This window comes from Triturus cristatus, chromosome 1_2 (genome assembly GCF_964204655.1).
Source record: "Triturus cristatus chromosome 1_2, aTriCri1.1, whole genome shotgun sequence".
NCBI lineage: Eukaryota > Metazoa > Chordata > Amphibia > Caudata > Salamandridae > Triturus > Triturus cristatus.
In genome coordinates this window covers 939,707,187-939,733,194 of record NC_140580.1, presented here as the reverse complement: position 1 = coordinate 939,733,194, position 26,008 = coordinate 939,707,187, and the positions used below count along the sequence as shown (strand labels likewise).

At 43.8% G+C, this 26,008-nt stretch overlaps 1 protein-coding gene across 1 annotated transcript in view; it reads right to left on the bottom strand.

Moving 5' to 3' along the window:
- The window catches only part of LOC146868381 (F-box only protein 44-like), a 90,065-nt gene that overhangs the window by 41,502 nt on the left and 22,555 nt on the right, over window positions 1-26,008 (bottom strand). Inside the window, exons 2-4 of the mRNA XM_085609882.1 lie at window positions 18,420-18,731; window positions 9,366-9,492; window positions 6,833-6,928 (exon numbers count right to left, since the gene is read on the bottom strand). Coding sequence (XP_085466008.1) covers window positions 6,833-6,928; window positions 9,366-9,492; window positions 18,420-18,678 — 482 coding nt within the window. The 5' untranslated portion in view covers window positions 18,679-18,731. The remainder of the gene's footprint in view (window positions 1-6,832; window positions 6,929-9,365; window positions 9,493-18,419; window positions 18,732-26,008) is intronic.

Here is a 26,008-nt window from a genome sequence, read left to right as displayed (position 1 = left end):
AGTTGTAGCGGATGAATGGGATCTCCTTTCATCATAATATATCACTGTGACTTCAACATGCTGACTTATGGTGATCATTATAAGATACCAGTTTCCACAGGTGTACCACCTAATTAGGATGCATATTATTTTTGTGCCAATTTCAGATCCAGATGCACCACAAGCCCCTAGCTGGTTGTAAATGGAATAAAAAAATCAAAGCAAGTAATCATGATTTCTGCTCAAATTATATTACGTGTAAGTGTTCAAATGGGAGGAAAAATTGTATGCATTAAATACGTTGGTGTGACGGCTTTGGCAGTGAAAACAGCATTAAGTGTCAAGCGGACGCATTTTGCTATTGAGTATCTCAAGCACTACATTATTATGGTCTGCTATTTATTTATTTAAACTTTTTATATAGTGCGTGGACACCAATGTAAGCATACGGGTGTTTTAATCTGCAAGAACAGACACAAAGTGTACGAGAGAAAGTGTGGAACGAAGGTGACAAGAAATATGTATATAAACTATGTCTGACAGAATCGAAATATGTGAGGTTTTAGATCCTTCGATCTGCAGGCAGAAATTTCCAAAAAGAGGTTGCCACTCCAGAGAAGGACTGATGCTTGGCTTGGGCCATTCTAAAATAGGTAGTTGGAAGAGCACTGTTCTCTTAATTCTTAATCCTTCTAGTCCCCAAAGATGCTGACCAGGTTAGCTAAATAAGGTGGCATGCTCTCCTGCAGGGCTTTGTATATCAGGCAACCCAGTGGTAAAGGAGCTTTGAAAAATGACATTTCCATCAATCATCGAAAATACATTTAGAAATAGTGTTAGACACATTTACACATTATATGAGAACTTAAAAATTCTCACTCTTTCTCTCTATCTATCCCCCACGCCCCACTAAGGTTTGTAGGCAGGAGGCAAGGTATGCAAGTTCTGGTCTCTGGACCAAACTAGTAGAGAAGGCTAGGCAGCAAATCTTAAAAACGATCAAAGCAAGCACACAAGCTGAACAAGCACTGCTTCACAGTTCAATACAAAGAGGCAGGGAGGAGAAGTCCTACTGTGAGTTGAAGCTTTGGGCATGGCACAGAACTACTAATTTACAGTCCAAAGCCAAAAGATGAGTAGAAACAACCCCAAGATTGAGACCACAAGCAATGTTACCAACCAGTCTGACAAATGAACGAGTTACTTACCTTCGGTAACAATGTATCTGGTAGAGACATAGTCTAGCCGCAGATTCCTTAACTTAGAATATCCCCAGGCGTCAGACTGGATCTGGAACATTTTCTGCAGCAGCACCTCTGCGAGACGGGGGCGGCACCACCCAGCTCTGCCCTGACGTCGTCTACAGACATGACGTCAGCGGAGCCATATATGCCCCTCCCGGCGCGCTGACGTCAGTTTTCGTCTGAGAAACTTTTCCGTGTCCGAACGCAGAGCCATCATTAAAAAACTGTGAAAATATGGGAACAGTATGCAAAAATGATGAAAAAATTGACAGGTGAGACAGAGCATTGCTCTGAAAAGCCACTCCGCAAGAGCGAAGGCTTAAGCAACGTTAAAGGGAGACAAGGATGTGGAAAAACAGCCTGGCAGAGGAAAGAAAGCCCACATCCTGGAAGTAAAACTGTGAATGAGAACAGGTCCGGAACACTATATTACGGAGACGTCACCAGAAAGAGACGTCGCAATCCCAATTAAAGATTTATAAGTGTACATAGTCAATAGACGAGCAGGAAAGGGCGCTGAGGTGGCAAAGACCACAAGGCAATGCAGAAGGGGAAAGCAGGATGGTGGGAAAAAGCGTGAATAGATTTCACACTCTACAATCCAGGCCAAGGGCTGGAAGGAACACATGATTCATAAACTCAACCTGAAAAGGTCCTTGCAGAACGGGGAGGATGGGCGTGCGTTAAGTAATCTGCGGCTAGACTATGTCTCTACCAGGTACATCGTTACCGAAGGTAAGTAATTCGTTCATCTGAAAGAGATGTCCAGCCGCAGATTCCTTAACTTAGAATAGATACCAAAGCCATACCCATGGAGGAGGCGGGTCTGCGGCTGAACCCCACCAAGTTCCCAAGAGAACTTAGTCATCCATAAGGTGAGTAAAACAGCACCGTCAGCCTTTAGGACGAACCATAGTGAGGACAGTAATGTAGCGCAGTTAACCGCCAGACCATGAAGCTCTAAAAGAGCGGAAAATACTGGGAGGCAAAGGCACCAGAAGCCGTTAAGAACAGCACACAAACCTCTTTGTGTATTCCTGGGTTGAAAGAAGAAAAGCACAGAGCTAGGATGTCCGTAGCGAGGTGAGAGTATATAACTCTGAAAAAGGGTTTGAGGGATCCACAGGACCCGAATTGGTGACAGAAGCAACAGCCATTACCGCTCGACCAAGAAAATAGTGTTAAAAAACACTGTGGAACCTGTACCTGCAAAGGCACGTGGAACAGCAGAGGCAATAGGGAGACCCTTACCCAGCAAGTATACCAAATATGATGGGGTTAAAAGGAATGCCATGACATCGCAAGAAGTGTAGCTGAACCGAAGGTTTGAGAAAACCGCCGGATGCAGCGTGCCGACCGCAGCCAAGTTCTGAGAGACGGCAGCTCGAACACCGGCCCAACATGCACAACAGCAAAAAGGAGCCCTGTTGAAACTGGCACCAGAAAGACACGAGTGACAGCCGTGGCAGAATGCCAATCCATGGCCACAAGATGCCGGCAGCACGAAATCACAAGACACGCCAAGACTGGGCGATGTTGTCACAATATGTGACGGGCCGATGACAGGTAGTGGTGCGTTAACAACCAAGAGTGAAGACCGGAAGGGACCTAAGCATGCCGTGTGGACACTGGAGCCATATGAAGGAAGCAAGACTTTCTGTAGGGTAGCGTAGTAACTCTGAGGCAAACAACAGTAAGAAGGCGACGGCTCAAAAAGGGCACCAGCAAGCCGGACACCCCAAGAGCTGGTAGAACAAGTAGACCGGGGCAGGAACCACGGACACCGTATGAATGAAAGAGCCTGCACGAATCCGTTGGGTAGGAACACAGAGCAGATCCATAGCAGGAAGAAAAACTTTGAAACAATGAAAACGTGACCCAACAAGAGTCTAGAGTATGCTGAACATACTCGCAGACATGCGGAAACTGGGTAAGACAATGTCCAGAACAGTAAGTAACCCATGCTCCCTGCCTGATAGGAACAACAGCCCCCTGCAAGACAGAGTAGGAGAAGAACTAGTCACTGCCGTGGCAAAAGTGAGGACAAATGTAAAGATCCCGGACCCCAAGGAGTGATTATCGAAGGAAAACACGCCCCTTTGAGGGTACAGAGTATGAAGCCAAGCAAAGCGTGGAAACCCTCATACTGAAAAAGCAGGGACTATGGACACCGCTGTAGCACAAGCGGCTAGAAAGAGGCTACGACCACGTATAACAGAGAACACCTGCTAAACCACTAGCTTGGAGGACAAACTGGAAGGGGTTGTATGTCCAAGTCGCACCAATAACAACAACAATAAGCAGGCCGCTTAGCGGAAAATATGGTGCCTTTCACGAAAGAATTGCCACAACCCGGTGTTTCCCCAAGCGTGCAGAATAGACACCATACGGCACGGAACCTATGCCAGATTCTAATACACCACAGACAGACCAACCCAACGGGCAATGACGCTAATTATACTAGGAACTCTGTAGGAAGAGACAAGTGACTCCCAGCAGAACTTGTGCTCGGAGACTCCATAGGAGCGTACCAAGGCAATGGCAAAACCAAATGCCATCAATACCCCACATAGGGTAAGGCGAATCCCTAGTAGGGGTGTCCTCTTGGGCTAAAAACACAGTCAGAGGACTGTGCCGAAAGAACATATAAATGGCTAACCAGCCATGAACAGCAACCGGCCACTAAAACCAACCTGTGCATTAGGTCGGGCACCGGAAAATAATGCAGAGAATATGGCAAAAAGAGTTATTTCAGCCCTGACAAAAGGTGGGAGACTGCCGAATCTGCGTGGCGGTAAAAACGATCTAACCCATTGAACGAAAGATCTGAGGGCATCCCGAATATGATCCGGGAAGCGACTGTCGTACAGCCAAGCATGGCGGCGTAAAGCCACATCGCGAGCCAGGACCCGTCCCATAGTCAGTTGCATCCAGGGAGGACCTAAGGGAAATTTGTGCCATGCTTCTGCCATGCAGAAGAAGGCGGAGCAATTCCGTCTGTGGCCCTTCTGGAATACAAGGAAGAAGGTGAGCAACTGAGTCCCAAAGAGCGGAGGATGCGCGTGCGAACACACAGGCTGTATTCAAAGCCCGAACAACTGCACTAGCAGAGGCGAAAAGCCGGCGACCACAATCATCCAGCCACCCAGACTCTCTGGTGGGAGGTAATGGTAAAGATGGTGAAGACTGCAAATTAAAAGCACCCTGAACAACCAGGCCCTATGCAGTTGGGTGAAGAGAGAGACAGAGGATCACCCGGAGCAGGGCGGTGCCTACGAGCAAAAACCCAATCAACAGGATCACCAGAAGAGGGTCTTGACCAAGTGCTGCACAGAATGTCAAGTAGAGAGTCCCCGAAGGGCAACAAAGGTTCAACTTCAATAGGCTCCAAATGGAGCAGATCCAATAAAGGATCAGAAAGCAAAGGCACCATAGGAGGCTGAAAGCCAAGCACAGCAGCCGCCCCATGAATAGCGCGTGCGAAGGCAGCACTAGACTCAGTTGCCATCCGTGTAGGTGATAACAAACTGTCAGTAGGAGACGGTTGAAGGCTAATCCTAACACTGGACATGAGGAGTAGAAGAGCCGGAGACTGACCCAAAGGCCAGGCGACACAGGGTACTTGCACCCTGGCCCCTTCATCAGGGGAGTCCAGGGAAGCATCAGGTTCCATATGAGGAGGTGTAAATGGCAGCAGCGGTGTCGACGGACGTCGCGGTGGAGACCTATTGTAGCCCGAGGAGTCGGGGGATAAACCACCAAGGGAAGTGGACTTGACACCGGTATCGATGTTGATCGACGTCGTATCGGAGTTGACTGGACGTCGACGGCCTCCACAGAGGTCTCGACCTGGACGCCGACCGACGCCGATCCCACAGCAACCTGCCTGGAGGGGGCACGGGGTGCCGGCGTCGAGCCTAGGGTAGTACCCAGCGTCGACCCGGGCATCACCGGCGCCGCCTCCTATGTCGGCACAGGAAGTCGCACAGGGCTATGTGCTGACTGACGGGGTGGGCTGTGCTATGGGCCCTGGCTTGGTGGCATTGCGTCGGCTCCGGAATCGGAGTCGACGCACACAGCCGGTGCTGGGGAAACGTCCGCAGACGATGACCCGGCATGAGTGCCTGCTACCACTGTGGGACCTAAAGGCGCACCAGGGAGAGGGGGCGACGCAAAACAAGCCTGGAGTGCCTTACAATAGACCTCCATTTGGGCACGCGTTGTCCCAACACCCGGAAAGGGTGGATACGTAGGATGAGGCTCCCGTACGCCTTTACCCAGCTCAGTGCGAGAGGAATGGGTGGCAGCGGCACGGCACGGGTCAGTGCCAGTGCCAGACATCTGACGCGCACAGACTTCACAGGCCTTAAAGCCGGAAGGCATTGCACACTGTCCCTCGCGACACCGAAGGTGTCGAGAAGGCCCAAAAATCAGGCCAAGGAACTGCTGGTTTTCCAGGATCCGTGCTCAGACGCGGAAAAGAAGAAAACTGACGTCAGCGCGCCCGGAGGGGCATGTATGGCTCCGCTGATGTCATATCCGTGGACGACGTCAGGGTAGAGCCGGGCGGTGCCGCCCCCCGGCGTGCAAAGGTGCTGCTGTGGAAAGTTTGCCGGATCCAGTCTGACGCCTGGGGATATTCTAAGTTAAAGAGTCTGCGGCTAGACGTCTCTATCAGATATCATGCACCTATACCCTGCTGAGCTATACGGAATAAAATAGACATCTTGAATTGGAGCAAAGTTTTATTTGGAGCGATACAGACTGCATAGACAGACACTATGTTGAAAAGGAGTCACACTTTTCACTGAAGCGGACATATTCTCCATAAGCAATTGAGAGGGAAATATTGAATTTTCCAGTTCTGTGACCAGGGAGTGCGGCCAAGCTCTTTGGCATAAATAATCTAGGTGTCCTGCTTTGTCTTTGCTTTCAAACATTAAATGACTGGCTGCTGACTGGCTCACAGCATTTCCATAGAGCACACAGAGATGGGTCTCTTAATGGGTTTTCTAGGTATTTCTTTGAAAAAAGACCACAGAACATTTAGTAGAATACATAAAACATATCAGTTCTAAAAGAGGCCTGTAGGTGATGGTGGGCCTTGCAAAAGTAATTAAGATTCATGCCAAGAAGCAATTGAGGTTCAGCTATATGACTGGTCCTTCCACCCTAGAAACTGAAATGTTAATCTCATGATAATACCTCCTGCCCAAAAGCTTCCATGCAAAGCTTCTACCAATGAGATCAGGGCCTTTCAGTTATTGGTGTAATAAAGGCTTCAACTTGTGAGTTCATAGATGCTCTCACTCGCTCATTCAATAAAAGCACCAGCTCAGCCGCGCAATAGAGGCTTTCTGACTAACCAAAATCATGGAGCTTCCATTCACTAATCAATGTTCACTATCACATATACCCGACGGAGGAACCAATTCAACAGTGCAATGGAAGTTTCACTCATCAGGTTGATATGGTCCTCAATCTTATCAGAGTCCTTCCCCATCACCATTCCAAGGGATGCCTTCCCATCATCAGCTAAATCATAGCCCTTCCACTCAAACAGTCCCATAGGGGCCCCTAAACACCAGAATATTACAGGTCCAACTCACCAGTCTGTCACTACGATGTCTGGCTGTACCTCGTCCATCAGAGTATCCCAGTATCCTTCCTTCTTCAGGTCAATGAGCTGGGATTTTTTGCATTCACTACAGAGAAATGTAAGAATGAGAAAGTTAAACCCAGGACAGGTCTGGTGCTAAAGCACCTGATTCTAGTCCCAGGGCACAATCAGACATTTTGTCTAAGCAACTAGGGAGGGAAAAGTCATGAGAAACACCAGATATTTCAACAACAGACAGAACACAATACTCAATACTCAATAATAAAGCGAACATAGCAGGTAATAGTCAATGATACCGCCTACTTGTATGATACAAACGTCTTTGTTGCAACTCAGTACAACAGCAAGAACTATTTCACATGTAGACATCATTAACTCAGGAAACCACAATAAACTTTAAAGCCAATGACAGAAACAAGAAAATGAACGTCTTGTCGATAAAAAAACTAAAGCTAATGCAGTCTACATAAACTTGAAATAAAACCCATTTGAAAAGTACATTCAAACTAGCACTCCCATTAAAAGAGGCAGGCATTCGGACGTTGAGTGACTTGGTTGAGGAGGGTAGGTTGGTATCATGGGATACGCTCAGTAAACTAGATAATACAATCTCAAAGTTCAAATACCTTCAACTAAAAAGCTGGCTTCAAATATTAAATATGGAGATAGGAGTTTCAAATGAGCTGTAAGAAACTTTAAATCAGGGGGTACCAGAAGTCAAGGAGGTCTCAAGACGGTACTGGCTGATGGTCGACTTGGAGGACAGAGACTTCAGGTTGCCAGATGAGCTGTGGAAAAGACACTTGATGGAGCGCCAGTTAGATAATTTATGGCAAGTATCTTTGAATCTTCTTTACAGCACTGTCAAGCCTGCCAATTTAAGGAGAAACCATCTTTTCTCCCTCCACAGGGTATATTGGACCCACTCAGGCTGTCAAAGTTGGGGAAAAGGAAGAGTGGTGAGTTGCGCGAATTGTGGACTAGAAAAAGCAGACGACATTCATATGCTTGTGCAATGCCCAGGAGTTCACAAATTCTGGGAGGACGTGAGTAAGGCTTTAATTGAAATTCTTGATATAAAAGTTCAGGTAAGCCCATCTCATGTTATTTTTGGTAGACCTTAAGAAGCAGGCAAAAATCAATAAAGATGGAGCGAAATTGCTGTTTGACATGATCCTCCTGGCTCGTGGGGAGATTTGTAGGAAATGGATAAGTTACCTTCCACCGATGACCACAGATTGGAAAAAGTTTATTAAATAAATCTTTTAATTGGATATGATGGATTTGGAAAAAAAAGATATAAGTTTTGGGCACCACCAGTGAGGTCGTTAGAGGGGTGACGGGTATAGGTTCTGTGAAAGATACTTTTTAGGTATCTGTCTAATGATTACGCCTAGTCACATCTTTTATACTTCGCTACCTGGTCTCAACAGCATGGTATGAGAAGAAAAAGCAAATGATGCCTTGGGTGTGGTGGATCTCCTAAGATAAGGGCACAGAGTAAGATCTTAGAGGCCTAACTTGAGGCAAATGAGGACAACAAAAAAGTACATTCAAACAACCATTCAGTCACACAAATGACTGAATGGTCGCGGAGAATCGTTGCATGGGCGGAGGACAAGAGCACACTGCTACATAGCAAAGACGATTGTGTGACCCGTAAATACCCACTGTCGATAAGCTGGGATGTTCTCATTAAGGCTTTCCGTGCCCTACAAGATGACAATCTTCCGCCATAGCGTTTACCTCAGAGCTGTCTCCCCTGGGGCTGGCTTCTATTGACATCACTGCACAGCCTACTCTGGCCCGCCTGCATTGCCTGCCTCACAGAGGTGAGAGAGTTGGCAAGGCGCTGCTTCTCACCACTATAGCTCTATGAGGTTTCTGCAAATACCCAATACGTGAACAAACACCCAAGTTCTGCACACCATCATATCTAGCCACAACATGTTTGATTGTAGCGCGGGTCCTTTGACATCGCCTCAAATGTATTTATCCTTTCACCCCTTTTCCCCCTTGTCCAGCGAACCCTGGTCCCTCAAATACAAGCTACAATGACATACCATCTGAGCTGTCTTGCTGTCCTTCCCGACAGATTCCCTAGCTGCTCTTGGTTGCTTTTTTGGGTGACAATTGCTGCTCCATTGTTGTAATGCCCCTGGACACCATATGTAGCATGTACTACTTACTTTTCTTATGATATTTTGTTCTGTCTTTACAATTTCTTTGCCATTATGTGATTTCTCTCTGAATGTAGTTCCGTCTTCCAGAGAGGAGCAACATCTACATGGAAGTAGAATATTGTGCTTCTGACATACATGGAGACAGATCTCATCTTCTACAAATGGGATTTTGTTGTCTTAAGTTACATACAGTGTAGATGGTAACTTGAGAAATAGTCATGCATACTTCAAATCTAGAATCATTCTAACTATGTACAGTGAAATGGACCACTAATACGTAGAGCAGTGTAACCCATTTCACAAGTGACTACCCCCAGTCTGTCATAGGTTCAAACTTACCAGTATGAGGTAACAAAAAATTTCCGGATGTTGGGTTGAGGAAACGGTTGGCCATGATCACCAGGAAGTTCGTCAAATATCCATTGATTACCTCCATTAGAATCAATTTGCCAAAAATTAAAATTCTCTACAAACAAAGAGAACAACAGGATATTAGAGTGAGTCTTTCAACTTCAAAATAACTGCTACTTCAAACATCCACCAGTTCAATAGAGGTCATTTTTGTTTTGGGGTTTCAAAGAATGTATCTGCAGCTCATCAAAGCACACTTGTAGAGGGTTCCTTACAGTCACTCGCCCACTTTCAAGTGGGCACAGCAATTTCACAGGATAAGTGGCACAGGCTTGCTGTGAGGTTCACTCTGCTGTGACAGGGTTAGTGATGGATCATAACCTAAGATCTGCCCGATCTTGAGGTTTACGGATACAAAATGTTTCATACACAACACTTCAAGTAAAGCACAGCGTCTGTCTTGATTTAGTGGATGCTCAGATCCTTACATGGAGTGTTGCTCAAAGGTCCTTTGGGGCCTATAAAAGGGATGCACCACAAATGCTATTTGCAACTTCACGTTTGCCCTGAGCAACATTCTCTGGGACTTAATGTTGGGTCTCACCAAACCAAATCAGTCCATTAGTATCTTCACAGGCCTTGAATCAATATCTGACATAGGTGCAGACGACAATACATTACAAGGAAATGACATAGGTCCCAAAGGAGCTGTATCAAAGAGCCACGCCTAATGGTCTGGGGTGATTTGGCTCCATATGTTATTTTAACTTCAAGTGAATCCATTATTGCAGCACATTGATGCTTTCAAGCAAAGGATATTTACATACATGAAGAAAAATTTGCAAGCTGACACTTTTCAATCATGGCCTCAGTGGATCATAGAGTTCAGGATAAGCGAAATCAGATTCCGAAGTCTAAGTGATAATCATGGAGAAACACAGTACCATACCGAGGCCTATCATAATGCCGATGTGACTCAGTCTCTCAATCAAAGAACAGTGAATAGGTAGAAGAAACAACAAACTGCCACAAAAGGAGTCAGAACGTGGCACTTGGCAATGGGATTTCACTAAAATACATCTATTTGCCTCTTTTGTTTACATCCATATAAACACAGTGTCTGCTAAAATCAGGTTGAGTTATTGATAAATGTTCGATGAAGTTAACACAGCACCCGAAACAGTACAAATTCCACAATATAAGTCATTAGGATAAAATGATTCTTTTATAGTCCCAGCAAATGTATACTTGGTAAAAATCGGATTTAAAACTTGGAATGGGCTTAGGTATCTCTTTGGAATGATACAGAATTAATAATAACAAGCACTGTATTCAGAGGGACTCCATGTAACAAAAGAGCCCAGCTATTTTCTCTTGAACAGAAACACTGCTCCATACTTAAAATTGTCTTAAATAGGTAATTTTAAAAAAGCGAAGAACAAATACAGTAGTACAGGCCATATCATTTCAGGGACATCTGTTTTACTGGGTATAATGCAGTTACGATGGATCACCTCTGTAAGCAATACTGACTGGCACATACTCAGGTGAATTCACCAATGTATTCCTTGTCCACAATTGGCACCAAGGTCCAGGCAGCAACCTACACCTAGAAACCGGGTCCTCTCCGAGGAACCCATTCCACATTCTAATTTCCAACACATAACCCAACAAAAACGTAATGCTATGGACTGAAGGACTTGCCACATTCATGTCTGCAATTTTAACCAAAGAAAAAGATGAAGCAGGGTTGTGAATTTGGGAGCGTTTAGTGTTTACAATGATATTACTAATTTCACCTCATTTATAAGTATTGGCCAAATGGAAGGCCTATGCTAAGCCATGTGTTTGGTAAACTGGAATATTGCAAATGATGCAGTGATGTTCAAAACTATTGATATTTTAGGCCTCAACCGTGCCATTGTGTAAGTGCATTTCTGTGTGAATCAAATTAGATTCTAAAATATGTTAAGTTTCAAATGATTTTCCTTTGTAGCATCAGACATCTCCTAATGAATTTGCAGAGGAATACAACTTGCAGCAGGTATCAGAGGGGAGATGACATTTTTACCACTAGTAGTCGGCTTCATAGCTGGAGTACAACAGGCCAGTTGGTTTGCAATGCAGTTGCCCCTCTCAGTCTTCATTTCTAGGACTGTAGCCCACTGCATGAAGTTCCTCTGCAAAGAACACCTAGTACAGAATTATCATCCCTGAATAGATGCCCACCCAGGATATAAATGTAATAGAATAACCTGGACTGCTGTCCTTGACTTGATGCTTGCCCGATTGCAACAAAGACTATCTTGATACTTCACTTCGGGGACACTAATGCACTTTAGTGGGCCAGAGAGATGAGAAGCATTTGATGGAATCCAGTACAATAATGTAGGTATAATGTGGTGGTCCCCCTGTGCATATTTCATACTCAAACTAGGGGCCTGAAGATGTTTGGTGGATTGAGTAGTGTCAGTCCGGATCCTGGAGGACATTACCTCTGCCAGCCCGAGGGTCCTCTGCCCACCAAATTTAGAGATGACCACTGGTCCATCAGTCGTCTCTGTACACTGAAAGGAAATGTCATCACTGTGGTTCCTTTCAATGTGCTAAAAGTCTGGTGTTGGCCGCCGCTGGTCTTCACAGCTGTACACCACACTATTGATATATTTTTTCATAGACCATGAAGGTTCAGAATTCTCCCTGCATAGATCTGCCCCGGAGGTAAACAGTATACTGCAGATTAAGAGTCTCGGGGTACACCAGCTTGTGATTCACCACAGCCCATGCCCACTTCCAAAACGTGTCAAAGGTCTTACGGCTGGCTCTTTGTTTGAGTCAAGGCAAATGGAATACTTTCCCTACACGCACCTAAAAGGGGCTGCTCCATCAATGATGCAGACTGATTCGAGTATTTGCAATAATTGTTTGACAGCCAACGCAGGGGATCTTGTAGCTAATGCAAACTATGACCAAGGCATTCTATGTGGCTCCTGTCAAGCCATCCTGCCAAGAAATGTGTGAGATAACAATTCCCAGTGCACTGTTGTTGTAGACCAGTGGATCTTAAAACGTGGTCCACAGATGCCTGAGGGTCTGCGAAAAATACACAGGGTGTCCAGACTGTAATGACAATTAAATAATGTTACCAGATTAATAAAGGAAATGAAAAAAAAAAATTGTAAAATTGAAAATTGAGAAACGTGCTGTAAATGTGAAGGATTTTGAAAATGTAGGATATAAAATAAAGTTGCTAACCTTAGCTTCACTGTTTGCAACAACACAAAACAGCAAACAGTAATGTATGGTTGATGGGTTACCTCAATTGAAATGCCAACAAAAAGAGAGCATGCATTAGGAGCAGAAAAGACAAAGCGATATGCTAGAGTTTAACATATTGCTTCATCATTTAGACGTAAAAACGGAACTTAGAAAAGCATCCACCTTCCCATTAAAATGCACATTTCGACTTTTCCAAATTTGCTTGTCAATGAAATAAAATATTTCAACAATTGTGTATTTGTTTCGTGTATACTTGTTTCTGTATCTTTTTAAAGTTCAAATAGTAGAAATGAAATGGCTGGAATCCCAGGCTGCCAGTAATGACTCAGCGGGGATCCCCTGATTTCAGTAGTGACTCAGCGGGGGATCCCCGGATTCCAGTTATGATTCAGTGGGGGTCCTCGGATCCCTCTCAAGCCCTTGCACCCCTCCCTTTCCGAGGCCACAAACAGACGAGGAGCTCAAAATGACGGAACACCTGATTTGGTTATGTGTTTGATCATTGTTTGACAATTAGCATCAGTGCTGCTAAAGATATTGGGTTGCCCTGGAGCTCGGTCTTGGAGCCTTCATGTGCGACCTTTGCCCTGTACGTCCCGCATGCAGACAGCAGTGTACTACGACCTCTGGAAGGTTTGGAAAGTTAACCCCATCGGGGTGGGGCGGTACTGACCGAAGGGTGGGGGCAGGAGGTATATTTGTGTTATTGGATTTATGAGCATTAGCATTTTGTGACCACAGTCAAGGGATTACACATTGGTGGTGGTGGCGGAGGGGAAGCGGTGGTCTACTGGAGGGAGGAGGTAAGTGAAGGTGTAGTTTGATTTTACATCTTATTTGTACAGTCGCTGATGACCATTAGGTCCCTTATGTGATCTCTATGAGGGATATCAGGGTGTGACTTGGAAGGTTTACTAGGAGATAACATGCAAATTCTAGCCTTAATGCACGGTGAAGTTGCAGCTAACGAAGTTGCAGAACAATATTTAGTGTTGGGTTGCTAAGTAATGGAATTTTTATTGAATGCAATATTAAAACTAGCGGCTGAACTAGAGGCTCAACCTATTCACACAGGTATCCCTAACAGAGTTAAGAAACGTGTTAAGAAGCCTCAGGAGTGGATAAGAGGAGTGCGTCACCTCCTGGGAAGTACAGCGTTGCCTGATAAATGTCAGTCAGTGCCGGATGCCGCAAAATGAGACCCGTCCACGAAGAGCTATTCTACCAAAAAAGGGGCAGGCCTGTGAGGTAGTGAGCCTGATCCAGGAACAAGAACAACTGGAGAGTTTCAATGGGAGCATAGTAGGTGTTATGGTGGAAAAGGGCCACATGAATTATCAGTGGGAGGAGTTAAGTACTGAACCTAGGGAGTAGCCTGGAGCTCCTAGAAGGACCTCACTAAATCAAGGAATAAAAGACTTTGTGGGTAAGCACTTTAAAAAGAGTTTGATGTATAAGGTGCCACCTATGAGTAAGACTTATTCAGGCGGAGAGGAGGAGCGAAAGCAAAAGCATATCGGAGCTCGACTTAGTTCATGACCAGTGGAATTAGTACAAGATCGGTCCTTTGTGAAGGAGTTAGACTCACCAATGAGAAATAAGACACTCCCTGAACCTGGAGTATCGTCCTTACCTCATCTTACCCTTCCCAGAACAAATCGCCTGTCAAAAAAAGGTCTAAATGTGGAGCTGGACATTGAACCCTTTGAATCCCTAGAAGGAATTAGTAAGAACCTAGAGTATAAGATTATCAATTGTGCTAGAAAAAGTGAGAAGTTTGGAAGAGCAGAGATCATATCTAGCAATAGAGCAACACCCCAACCTTACAGGCCTTGTTGGGTTTGGAAATGTCGGCTCCCCATCAGCTTCTATGTTGGGCCCACTGTTATTAATGCAAACAACTTTGCAAGGAATTTTAGAAGTAATAATGGCGAATAATGACATAGTAAAATGTCAGAAAATCTATTTGCAGGGCATTGCAGAAGAACTAAAGCAGATAAATAGGTGTATGGACATTAGCAAAACCAGTATATGTTCATAAGGATACAATAACATATGATGATTCTAAGGGGGAGGAGAATTTATCTAAAGAATAAAAGGGGGTCCTATTTGTTTATGTCTCAAAACAACCGATGTTAATCAAAAAATATGGGAGTCATAAAGGGTACAAGAGCTATATTCCCATATAAAAAGCAAAGGAAAGTTACTAAGACAAGGAAAAGTGCTACAGGCTATAGGAATGGAAACACAGCTCTCGGCCTGGAGATATCTACTTTATGCTGGGGTGGAAAGATTCTGGTCTGGGGAGGGAAGGACGTCATTAAATAGCCACCATCTGTAAAAACAAGATTGCACACAGTGAATTGAGATGAGCAAAAGAGGTTAGGAGGTTGCTAGGTGAACTATGCAGAAGACTAACTATAGACTTAGGTGACCGTAATCTAGAAATCAATATCTCTAGGGACAAGTTGGAAGCCGGAGCAGCATATATACAGCATCTAAGTAAAAACATATATATAGAGTTGTTGAGAAAGTCATAGGTAAGGGATGATTTGTTCCCATAAGTTGATGCATTGCCAAACCCTTCTCTTAGACAAGCTTTACTGAAACCTCAGATCTGGACTAAATCCCTGGTTTGAAAATAAGGTTGTAAGACTAGTAGCCATAGAAGACAATGGCAAATGCACATGTGGGCTGAAGTGTGGGCCTCTTTTCATGTTTCATTGGATTGTCAAAGATTTTAAGTGGCTTGTAAAAAAAAAATGTAAACCAATCTTTTAGAAACATTTCGTTTTCGGATGTAAGCAAACAGCTGATTGTTTAATGGAAATGAAATATGGGATGGGACTTGTGCAAATGGAAGTTTCTTGTTACCAGCAAAGGGAGAAAGAATTTCAAGAAATTCCACTCAATTACATTTTAAGGTTATGAGAGGGTTATTTTGTGGTTGTGTTTTAGCATTTTAGGGCGACATTTTTAAGCATAATAATGCAATTAATGTTTAGGGTATATTTTAGTGGGGAATGTTTATTGGTATTTTGTATGCATTTGTTAGTTGAATGTATTTTAGGACTGTTCTAAAGACTAAGGGCCTGATTACAAGTTTGGGGCAGCAGAGCCAGCGCAACACACCCACCTTCCCATTAAACGTAAAATGTCGAATTATCTATATTTATTTGTGAATTAAATAAAATATTTCATTAATTGTGTATTTGTTTCATGTATACCTGTTTCTGTATGTTTGTGTATTTTTTTAAATTCAAATAGTAGAAACGAACTAAGCTGGGATCCCAAGCTACCAGTAACCGTGGGAATCCCCAGATCCCAGTAATGTCTGAGTGAGCCTCCTCAGATTCCATTAATGATTCAGTGAGAGTCCTCAGTAGTCAAAAGATTAAGAACCGCTTCCATGGACTATACCAATGTAGCTGCTTGGTGTATGGCCAAGGACAGCTTGGTCTTCAAAGAAAATAATTCTGCCAAAGGTAGCTTGTGAGGTGGATCTCGACTTGATCTTTGAGGGGAAAGTGTTATTCTAAGCTGTTCTTTAGAGCATCACATCTAATTTTAGAACTGCAATTATCATGACAGAGGCCAAGCAAGGACTCTCTTGCAGCTGAGACAACAAGGACTTGAGAGGCAAAGTAGCGTCTTTCCCTAGAAAATGATTTTGGGATTCTCTCATGGGCCAGACATTTGGAAAGCTGCACCAAGGAGAGGCCATTCATGAAACCCAATCTTCAATATGGAAATAAACCCTCTAAAGTGTTGGCTGACTGGCCGTCTGTTTTGTTCTTAGATGAACTCTCCACTGGGTGGTTCTTGATGACTTAAGGCCCGATTGGGAGGTCGTTGAGAAACTGTCCCGAACTAATCTGTTCCGGAATAGTTTCCAAACGAATCATGTCTTGTGAGTCCGGACGACCGATTACAAGGCTTCCCTACCATCATTCAGTCGGACTCACATTGACTTCAATGGGAGCCTGTGTTTCGAACGAAAACCCAGGCTCCCTTTGAAATAAGGGGTGGTGGGGAAAAACCTTGCACCCTGTGGTGGGCACCCCATGGTGCCTGCCACATTGGGCATGGTTGGGAAGAGGGGTCCCTTGGGTACCTCCACGGGCTACATTCGTAAGTCTCAGTATGAAGGGGGGTCCACAAAGGGCCCCCAAAGACAGATCCCGGCAGCCGTTTCATCTCGGGCAAACCGAATCGGTATGGCTGTCCAAATTGGTCATTGTAATCGCTTGTCCGGAAATCGTGTCCATACAGCTGTATTAATTGGCTCTGAAAGACTCGGGCTGGCTGGATGCCTTTCTGAACCGATTCGATCTGCTCAAACGGTTTCCGGGCATCGTAATCAGTCGTTGGGAAATCTGTACAATTCGGTAGGAAACAAGGGTTCCGAATCAGATTCTGCAATACCGAATCCCATCCAGAGCCTTTCCTAATAACATCGTAATCGGTCCCTTAGTTGGGGGCTGGCTCTACGACGCTGCGTTGTCTTCTCCACTGTGGTTGCCTAGTCTTTCTAAATGAGGTTCTTTAGTTTTTGTGGACTCGTGTTTATGTACTTTTGGGGTATTTCCTGCACTTGTTACCACCCCCTGGGGCCAGTGGCACTTTCTGAGTTCTGAGATCTTCCTTTATCAGAAGTTATCTTTATCTTCTCTTCATTTCTTGGGAGTTGCCGGGTCCTGCATGACCGCTGGTTTACTGAGTGAAAAGGGTGGGAGTTTTACTTGATGTTAAAAACCCTTTGTAACATGAACACCTGTTTCACTTGGCTCAGGTGCCATGGTAGCTCCTCAAGTATTCAGTGTTTTCCCGCACAGTCTGCTTTTCAGATGAAGGCGGGTGGTCTTTGTAACAAGAGAGTGTTCCTTTTCTGCCTACCTGATCACAGGTGGGTCCTTTATAATATTTCTGAGGTTGTGGGGAATTTATTAGTGATTAAGTGTCTTCCTTTCTCGAGGCGACCAGTCTGGTTACCTTGTTCTCATCTCAATGAACATTAGATCCACTTCTGGGCTAAGAATAAGAGCTGGGAACTGGAAGTCCATGAATGTGCATGGGTGGTGCAGTAGGGCCACAAAAGTGTCAGGGCTTCACATTTATGAATGAATTGTGTGCCGTTCAAAACAGTGTCTATGTCATGCCTGGTAAATTAGACATTCTGTAAGGTCTAAGAAATAACAGAACAAGTGTAACTGGGATGACTAATTGTACTTTATTACTTGCATGATAGAAATTGATTTGTGAGGTTGATTTGCTACCTATTGTGGGCAGATCCCAATTCCTACAGCTGCAACAGTAGGCTGTTACTTAACTATTTCATGCACATGTGGTGCCAGACAGTAAAGGCAGTTGACTCCTATGTGCCAAAAGAGATAGCCACTCTCTCTGGTCTCATCCTGGGGCAGTAAATGCCAGGGACATATTAAACCCTCAGCACAAGAATAGTGCAACATCCGAAGCCCAAAAGACAAGATATTATTGAACATTTAGGAAATTATTTTAAAAAACCATTCTTCTCCCATAAGCTCTCTAGCCTCTCTTTTTTTCTACCCAGGGAGTTTAGGAACACACACCAATTCCTTAAAATGCTAAAGAGCATGCCGTTAAAAATGTACTCCTCAATTACACGTAAGATGGACCCACCGGATTTAACTTCGGAAGAGAAACTAGATATCAATGCGATAACTATTTGCTATTTATCCCATTCCTCTCTGTAGAGCCCAGACTAGCGTAAGCGAGTCAAACCTTCTGCACAAGGATTCTTTATTAAATTCTTCTTCAGCTTGAAGAGGAAGTACAGGCACCTCCAATCACCAGGATTCCGTATGTCGCTACTTAGAAAACAAAACTCCAGCTGGCACTTCTGTTTCCAAAGGGTGGGCAGATCAACGACATCTTTCCAGTGGCTGCAGACCAGCCTACAGCAATGGATCAAGTCCTGGCATGAAACTCGAGACAGCACCTCCACAAGGACATCTTCAGGGAGATCATGGATGCTGTGCATCCTGGTGACTGCTGACGGCTCTCTCAGTTAGGGGAAACACAAGGTGTAACAATCTGGTGAAGAAATGAAATTTAAAACACATCAAATCCTAGTTTTTCCTCAATCTGCTCCTGTTTTCTGATATTTTACTCATCTTAGCTTTGTATAGTTGAAGCAAAGTGACAGATGGCTCTGTTCACAAAAAGGTTTGCTTCCCTATGCAAACCTGTTGTCACTTATTTTCTTTCTGAATACTAGATCCCGAAAGCGTGGCCCGCCTTCAGTAAATAACATATTTCCCATGGAGAATACTATATATAGGATTGCATATATCTGATATCCACAAGTAAAAATTAACTGTATATTTCAGACTCTAGAAGTTTTGATATTTACCATATCCTTCTGGAAATGTATAAATATATCAAATCCAACAATGATGAACACCAAAAACACAGATTGGTAGTTTGGCAATAGATAAACAATCTCAAATCTTGTCAACTGGTTGCAAGAACACTTATTTGTGTTTCTCATTGTAAACTGAGCATGCACTGGAGAAAACATGAACTCAACTGCGCCAAAAGGTTAAATTAATGATTTTATGGTGCAAATAATGTTTTTCTATAAAACTCAGTCACACACTAAGTTCTAGCAATAACCTAATAAGAAACAAAAAGAGGGACTGGTGCACAGCCTGGGAGAGTGATATGGATGGGGAAAGGAGGAGTAAAAATAAAATCACTGTTGTAAATATTTATGTAGATAGATATTTTAAAATTGATCCTTTATGGGAGATAAAACGTGAATACTATTCCGTCACAGAATGAGTCGTTCAGAAACCTAGCCAACCATTATTTAAAAAAGTCAGACATACAGCAACAAAGATAAGATTATGTGCCTCGGTTATAAAATTATTTAACTTTGATTCTATGTCAGAATTTCATTAGGCTTAACTCTTATTACAGCACATACCTATAGATTCCAAGGTTGCTATCACATAAGCTAAGACTTCAGAAAAGGAATACTACATTTTTATTTTTAGGAAACGAGAAGTCATCTCATACCAACACAAGGTTCAAATCTAATTGAAGGTTTTCCCAGAGTTACATTTTCGTACAAGAGGAGGCACTTTAAAATAAGTTTGTTGTTCACTGTAAAGGGGCTGGAGGAAACCGCTGAAAAGGGGAGATTGCTCAGCATGATATTTTAGTTAAAGCTACAGAGAATGTTCGAAATTCAAGGCTTATACACTAGGCCACGTAGTAATTTAGATTTTACAAAAATATATTCCAAGCACAGATCTTTGCAGCACGAGCGTAGTGTCACTAGAAAGAATAAATAAATATAATGCAAAACAATAGAAAAATGCAATATGAACTATAAATGAGCAAAAACTACATTTCATCAGATACTTAAAAATATACGATTAGAAGGATGTATGCCGAGAAAATAATTTAGTTTTTGCAGGTTTCAACAAAAGAAAAACAAAGTGTCACATAGTCAAATGACAAGAAAATTACCATTGTTGCTTGCACCAATCAGAATAGAATTATTGATCGAAAGAGAGAGAGCAAAGTAGAGAATGAAGGGGAATCCATTAGGAGATATAAATATATATATATATATATATATATTGTGGTGGGCGAAGCAGGTGCTCGGGAGTGGTAAGAAGAAACATTGGTTCAACAAAGTAAACTTGTGGCTGAGATATATTGATGATATTTTCTTTGTGTGGGAAGGAAGTGAACAAGACCTAATGTTATTTTTCCCAAAAATGAATAAAAACAATCTGAATTTCAAATTCACCATGCAGAAGAGTAGAAAAAAGCATAGCATATTTAGATTTAAGACTCACAGTGAAGAATGGTACTCTCATCTCATTACTACATAGAAAGAGCCCAGCAGGAAATTCATGCGGCAAGCAGTCACCCCCCAAATCTGAAATGGAGTATCCCTTTCAGTGAATTTCTCCGGGCAAAAAGAAACTAACTCTGAGGAAACTTTCTCAAAAACAGTGATTCAGAGATTAAAGCAAAGAAATGACTCAATAAAAGCTCTACAGCAAGCTGAACAAAGGTCTAATAACATCAACAGGGTAGAAGGCCTTTTTCAACCACTACACCACAAAGAGAGAAAAGAAGAGACAGATGTTCCCATCAGATTTATCACAAAATTCAATAGCCAGGCCAATGACCGGAGATAAATTCTAAAACAGAGGTGGACTATCCTAAAACAAGATCCCATCCTAAAAGATAAGGTAGGACATACACCCTCTATCACATACCAAAAGAGTGTATCTCTGAAAGATATGTTAGTACAGAGTCAACTGATACCAAACAAAACTAACTGGCTGAAACCAATCAAGGGCTTTCACAAACGCGGACGCTGTAAAGCCTATAAACATAGCCAAAATATTCAAGAAGTCATACTTGAATGCATCAACAAACAAGCATTGAAAATGCAATAGGTCTCACCCTCGTTTAAGTTAAAGCAATTCTGTTTGTAATTAGGTTGCTTTTTAGCTTTGCTTTTATTAATGTTTTTCAAACTTTCATGTTCATAACATGCATATGTATGCATATATGTATGCATGCATTTATATAGATATGCAGATGTATATATGTTTATATATATATACACATACATATGCATATATACGTATATATATATGTGCGCTTAGAGAGGTAGAGAGTGGTAGAGAGAGAGGTAGAAGAGTAGAGAGTGAGTAGTAGAGAGTAGAGTGTGAGTAGTAGAGAGTAGTAGAGAGAGAGTAGTAGAGAGTGAGTAGTAGAGAGTAGTAGAGAGTGAGTAGTAAATGTAAATGTAGTGCATTTATATAGCGCTCCGCACACCCCCGAAATGGTCTCTCAGGCGCTGTGCACATACCACTGTGGAATCCTTCCTGGCCTTTCCCTGTGAAGTGCCCACTCCTGGGCACCCCCAAGGTGAAGCCAGGCATCTTAGCGCTTTTGGGGCCGTTGTGGAGATTAAGCAAGCTATTGCCCAGAGTTGCAGAGTGGGACCCATGATTAGAATAGGCACCGAGGCGAGAATTATCAGGTCCGGGGAAATTGAGCCCAAGACCCGCCGAGGCGGGAATTGAACCCTGGTCCGGGCCAGCCCTCTGCATCAGGGTCTGCCGCTCTAACCATTGAGCCACACTTCTCCACTGTAGTAGTAGAGAGTACAGAGTAGTAGAGAGTGAGTAGTAGAGAGTAGTCGAGAGTGAGTAGTAGAGAGAGAGTAGAGAGTGAGTATTAGAGAGAGAGTAGTAGAGAGTGAGTAGTAGAGCGTAGTAGAGAGTGAGTAGTAGAGTGAGTAGATAGTAGAGAGTGAGTAGTAGAGAGTAGTAGAGAGAGAGTAGTATAGAGTAGTAGAGAGTGAGTAGTAGAGAGTACACATATACGAAAGACATGCCACACCACTTACATTACACTCCAAGCATAAACACCACACATGCACATAAACCACCGATAAAAGACAAAATCCACACACGCACAATAAACACTCAAACACACATATACCAAAGACATGGAACACCACTTACATTACACGCCAAGCATAAACACCACACAGGCACATAAACCAATGATAAAGACAAAAATCACACACACCTAACAAACACACACAGACACATACCATGCCCCAGACACACAGCTCATGCACAGATACTACCATACATACACACAACAGACATGAAATATCAACACAGAAACACAGACACACCACACAGACGAGCAATGATGGCAGATGTGCACATCCTCACGCAAACCACACACACCTTCTCCACACACTCACACAGACACAGTACATATGCATCAGGCGCTACAAACACGGGGGACACGTAGTCACGTCTGTCTCCTGCCGCATCTGTAGTTCCAGTAATCCTGCCATGAACCTTCTGCAGCTGTGGCGGGGGCGGACAGACTACTGGCAGGGCAAATCCGAGCTGCACATCTGTCCTGACAGTACTTTACACCGTTCCCCTTCATTAACGGCGCCTATGTGGATCGAATTAGCGTTCCTATTTACATTTTAATGTGATCTTTATTAGATTTATCACTAGCTGCTTTCAGTTTGTGCAGGCACTATGCTGCGTGCACAGTCCCAGCTCCCGGCTCGGATTCCTCCCGGCTGCCCTTGTCTCGAGCTCTGTCGTTCGGCAGATATATTCACCTCTGTAAATCTCTCTCCTGTCACCTCGGATCAGTCACTGTCGAACTCTGCATCCCGCAAGCTCGAGCTGGTCCTTCATCCCTGCTGACTGTCTCATTCTGCTCCAATCAAACACGGAGGTAGCTCTGTGGGCTGTTCACCCTCTGCGGATCACACATTCAATCCCCACTAGGGCCAACCCAGCTATTCATCCTTCTAAAGCTAATCATACACGCCCCATTGAGTTGGGGGAATTATTAGCCATCTTGACTTCAGTTGTGCCATTATTTCAATGTATCCACTTTGAGCTCCGGATGCCTCCTTGGTAGCAAAGTTAATCTCTGGGCACCAAAAGTGTTGTGTCTCCTCCATGTTGAAGCCGTCTCGAAGACCCTGCTGACGTCAGCCACATAGAGGAGGCAGAACACTTTCGGAGCCCAGAGATTAACTTTGTTGGGCTGCATGCAGCGGCACTGTGCTGTAGAAGTCCCCTTGCTCAACTAGGAGAGCCTGCACGTACTTTCCAATTCCGAAAAGACAGCGCAGGACACTCCAAGATGCTAGATGCTTTTTTAATAAGTTTTCGAAAGCCTCCTACCGACGCGTTTCGCCAATTACGGCTTGGTCATATATATGAGAATGGGAGCAGATTTGGGAAAACATTAGCTACATACATCTAAAGAACAATGATAGCTTTAGCTGGAAATGATGGAGCACATAGAAGATTTTTCAAGTTAAAAAACTTTATTGGTTTTTGCATGAAGAAAACAGAAACACAAAATAAAAAAAGACAGCATTCAAATCTGTTGTATATGTATGAAGTGGACGCAACAAATGCAGTGGATACAACATAAGCAGTTGTTACTACTTAACAGAAATTTAAATATTAAAAAGAAGTAAAAGAGGACAGGCATCCAGATGTCGTTCAGTGGAGCTATACCGCTTGACTTACTTCAGCATATCTTGTATAATCTGTGAGATGTGTGGGAAGCATGAGCGTATGAGAGACATAAGAGTCAGAAAAGGAGGAAAAGAAAACATAACGTAAATGTTATAAATTTGATTGATCACTTCCTGCATGTAAGGACTGTTGAAAAACTGTTCCTTTACCGGTATTGCAGTTTAATATGAGCAAGGCATCTTGAAGTGTAGAAGGGCTGTTTGTACCAGGTTATCAGGAGACTACATTTATGGGCTTAGTGCCTGATTAGGAGTTTGACCGTGTGGGAGCAGAGCGGCACGCCACTGCCCTGCTCCCACATCGCCAAACTCCTTCGCTGAACGCCCACCGGATTATAAATTGTAATCCGGGCGGGCGGTCATGTGGTGGCTGACCCATAGCGCTGCATTTCAAAGGCTCATGGGAGAGCCTTAGAATGGCAGCGCCGTGGGACAGCCACAGCGTGTTCCAGCACAGCATGGACTGTAAAGTCCATATCGTGATGGAACAGGGGGTGCATACAGACAGGGGGCACACCATGTGCCCCCCTGCATGCATCTACAGCCTTTGTGGCAACAATGCAATCATTCACCCCCAGTCACAAAGATCTGGGTTTAAACCATCATTCTTTTGCTCACCACGCCACCTAGGGTGAATGTTTGCATTGTTCAGCATTCCGTCCATCATTTGTTCCTTTTTCTTTTGTCGTCCCAAGTGGGAAAGGTATGCCCAGACGTGGGTCCCGTGCTCACTGTGACACTGGATTCAAGCTAGCCAGGCTGATGAGGGGTGATGCCCCGAAAGCGCCCCCAGGAGTCTTGTTTCTGATCCAGGGAGGACCTGTCTTGTCAGTTCAGGCTGGACTGCTCTCATGAGGAATGGGGTCAAGACTGATTTGCATATGGCTCGGTCCAAACTGGGGTGACGTGGTGAGCAAAAGAATGATGGATTAAAATTAGATCTTTGAGATAGGTGGGGAATGTTTGCATTGTTCAGCATTCCATCAATCATTTGTTCCTTTTGCTTTTGTTGCCCTAAGTTGAAAGGTTATGCCCAGACGTGGGACCTGTGCTCACTGAGCCATGCCTCCGACGCGTGCCTTCCTGCCTACAGCCAGATCTCTGTACTGGGGTGAATGTATGACATTGTTCTGCATTCTGTCCATCAATTGTTGTTTTTGCATTTGTCACCTCGAGTGGAACGGGTATGCCCAGACGTGGGTCCCGTGCTCTCCATGCCACCGGAGTCAAGCTAGCCTGGCTGATGAGGGGGGATGCCCTGAAACTGGCTTGGCAGTTCGGGCTGGACTGTTCCCATGAGGAACAGGGTAAAGACTATTTGCATACGGCTGGGTACAAACTGGGGTGGCGTGGTGAGCAAAACAACGATGGATTAAACCCAGATCGTTATAACTGTGGGTGAATGTTTGCATTGTTCAGCATTCCGTCCGTCAATTGTTCCTTTTGCTTGAGTTTTTAAAAGCACCCACATTGGTAGGGAGCTTGCGTATTGATTTTATTTAGGGAGATCTGTGTTTTCCCCTCTCCAAAGGAAAAGATTTAGGAGTTTGTCTACGTTCTAGAAAAATCATTTAGACAGATCGGCAGCATGCTTATCAGGTGGTTGGCCATTGCAGAGACCATCATTTCATGACAGTTACATGGGAGACCAGTTTTCAAACAAACTAGATATTTTTAAGGTTTTTTTCTTAAATAGGATTCACTAATTCTACAAGGAAGACATTAAATTCTACAATCAATATTTTACAAAAACAGTTTGCCAGATCGGTCGAGCCCAGCGTCTCACATGTACACAAAATAATTAGTGGTCTGACTTGTGATTTGAAACTGAAATTTCCTCTTCCTCGGTCACCACTAAAATTTCATCAGCATAGACAGCTGCATTAATTGTTATATTACCAAAATGAACGCCAGACATTTCTGAGGGTTTTCCTAATGGTTAGAAGTAGAGGTTCAGTAACTAATAAAAAGAAAGCCTGCGATAGGGGGCATCATTGTCTAGTACCTTGCTCAAGAGAGATGAAAGAAGTAATGCCACTAAAATGAACTCTGGCTACTGGATTAGTACACAGGGCTATGGCCATCTTTTTAATCTTTATGATTGAGTCATCCAATGTTACATATGTGAAGGGTAGCGCTAAGAAAAGGCCATGCAACTTTGCTGAAGGTCTTTTCTGCACCTAGAGCATTTGCCACTGTTTTTTTTCACTAATATGTAACAGAAATCTAGAGTTGTTGC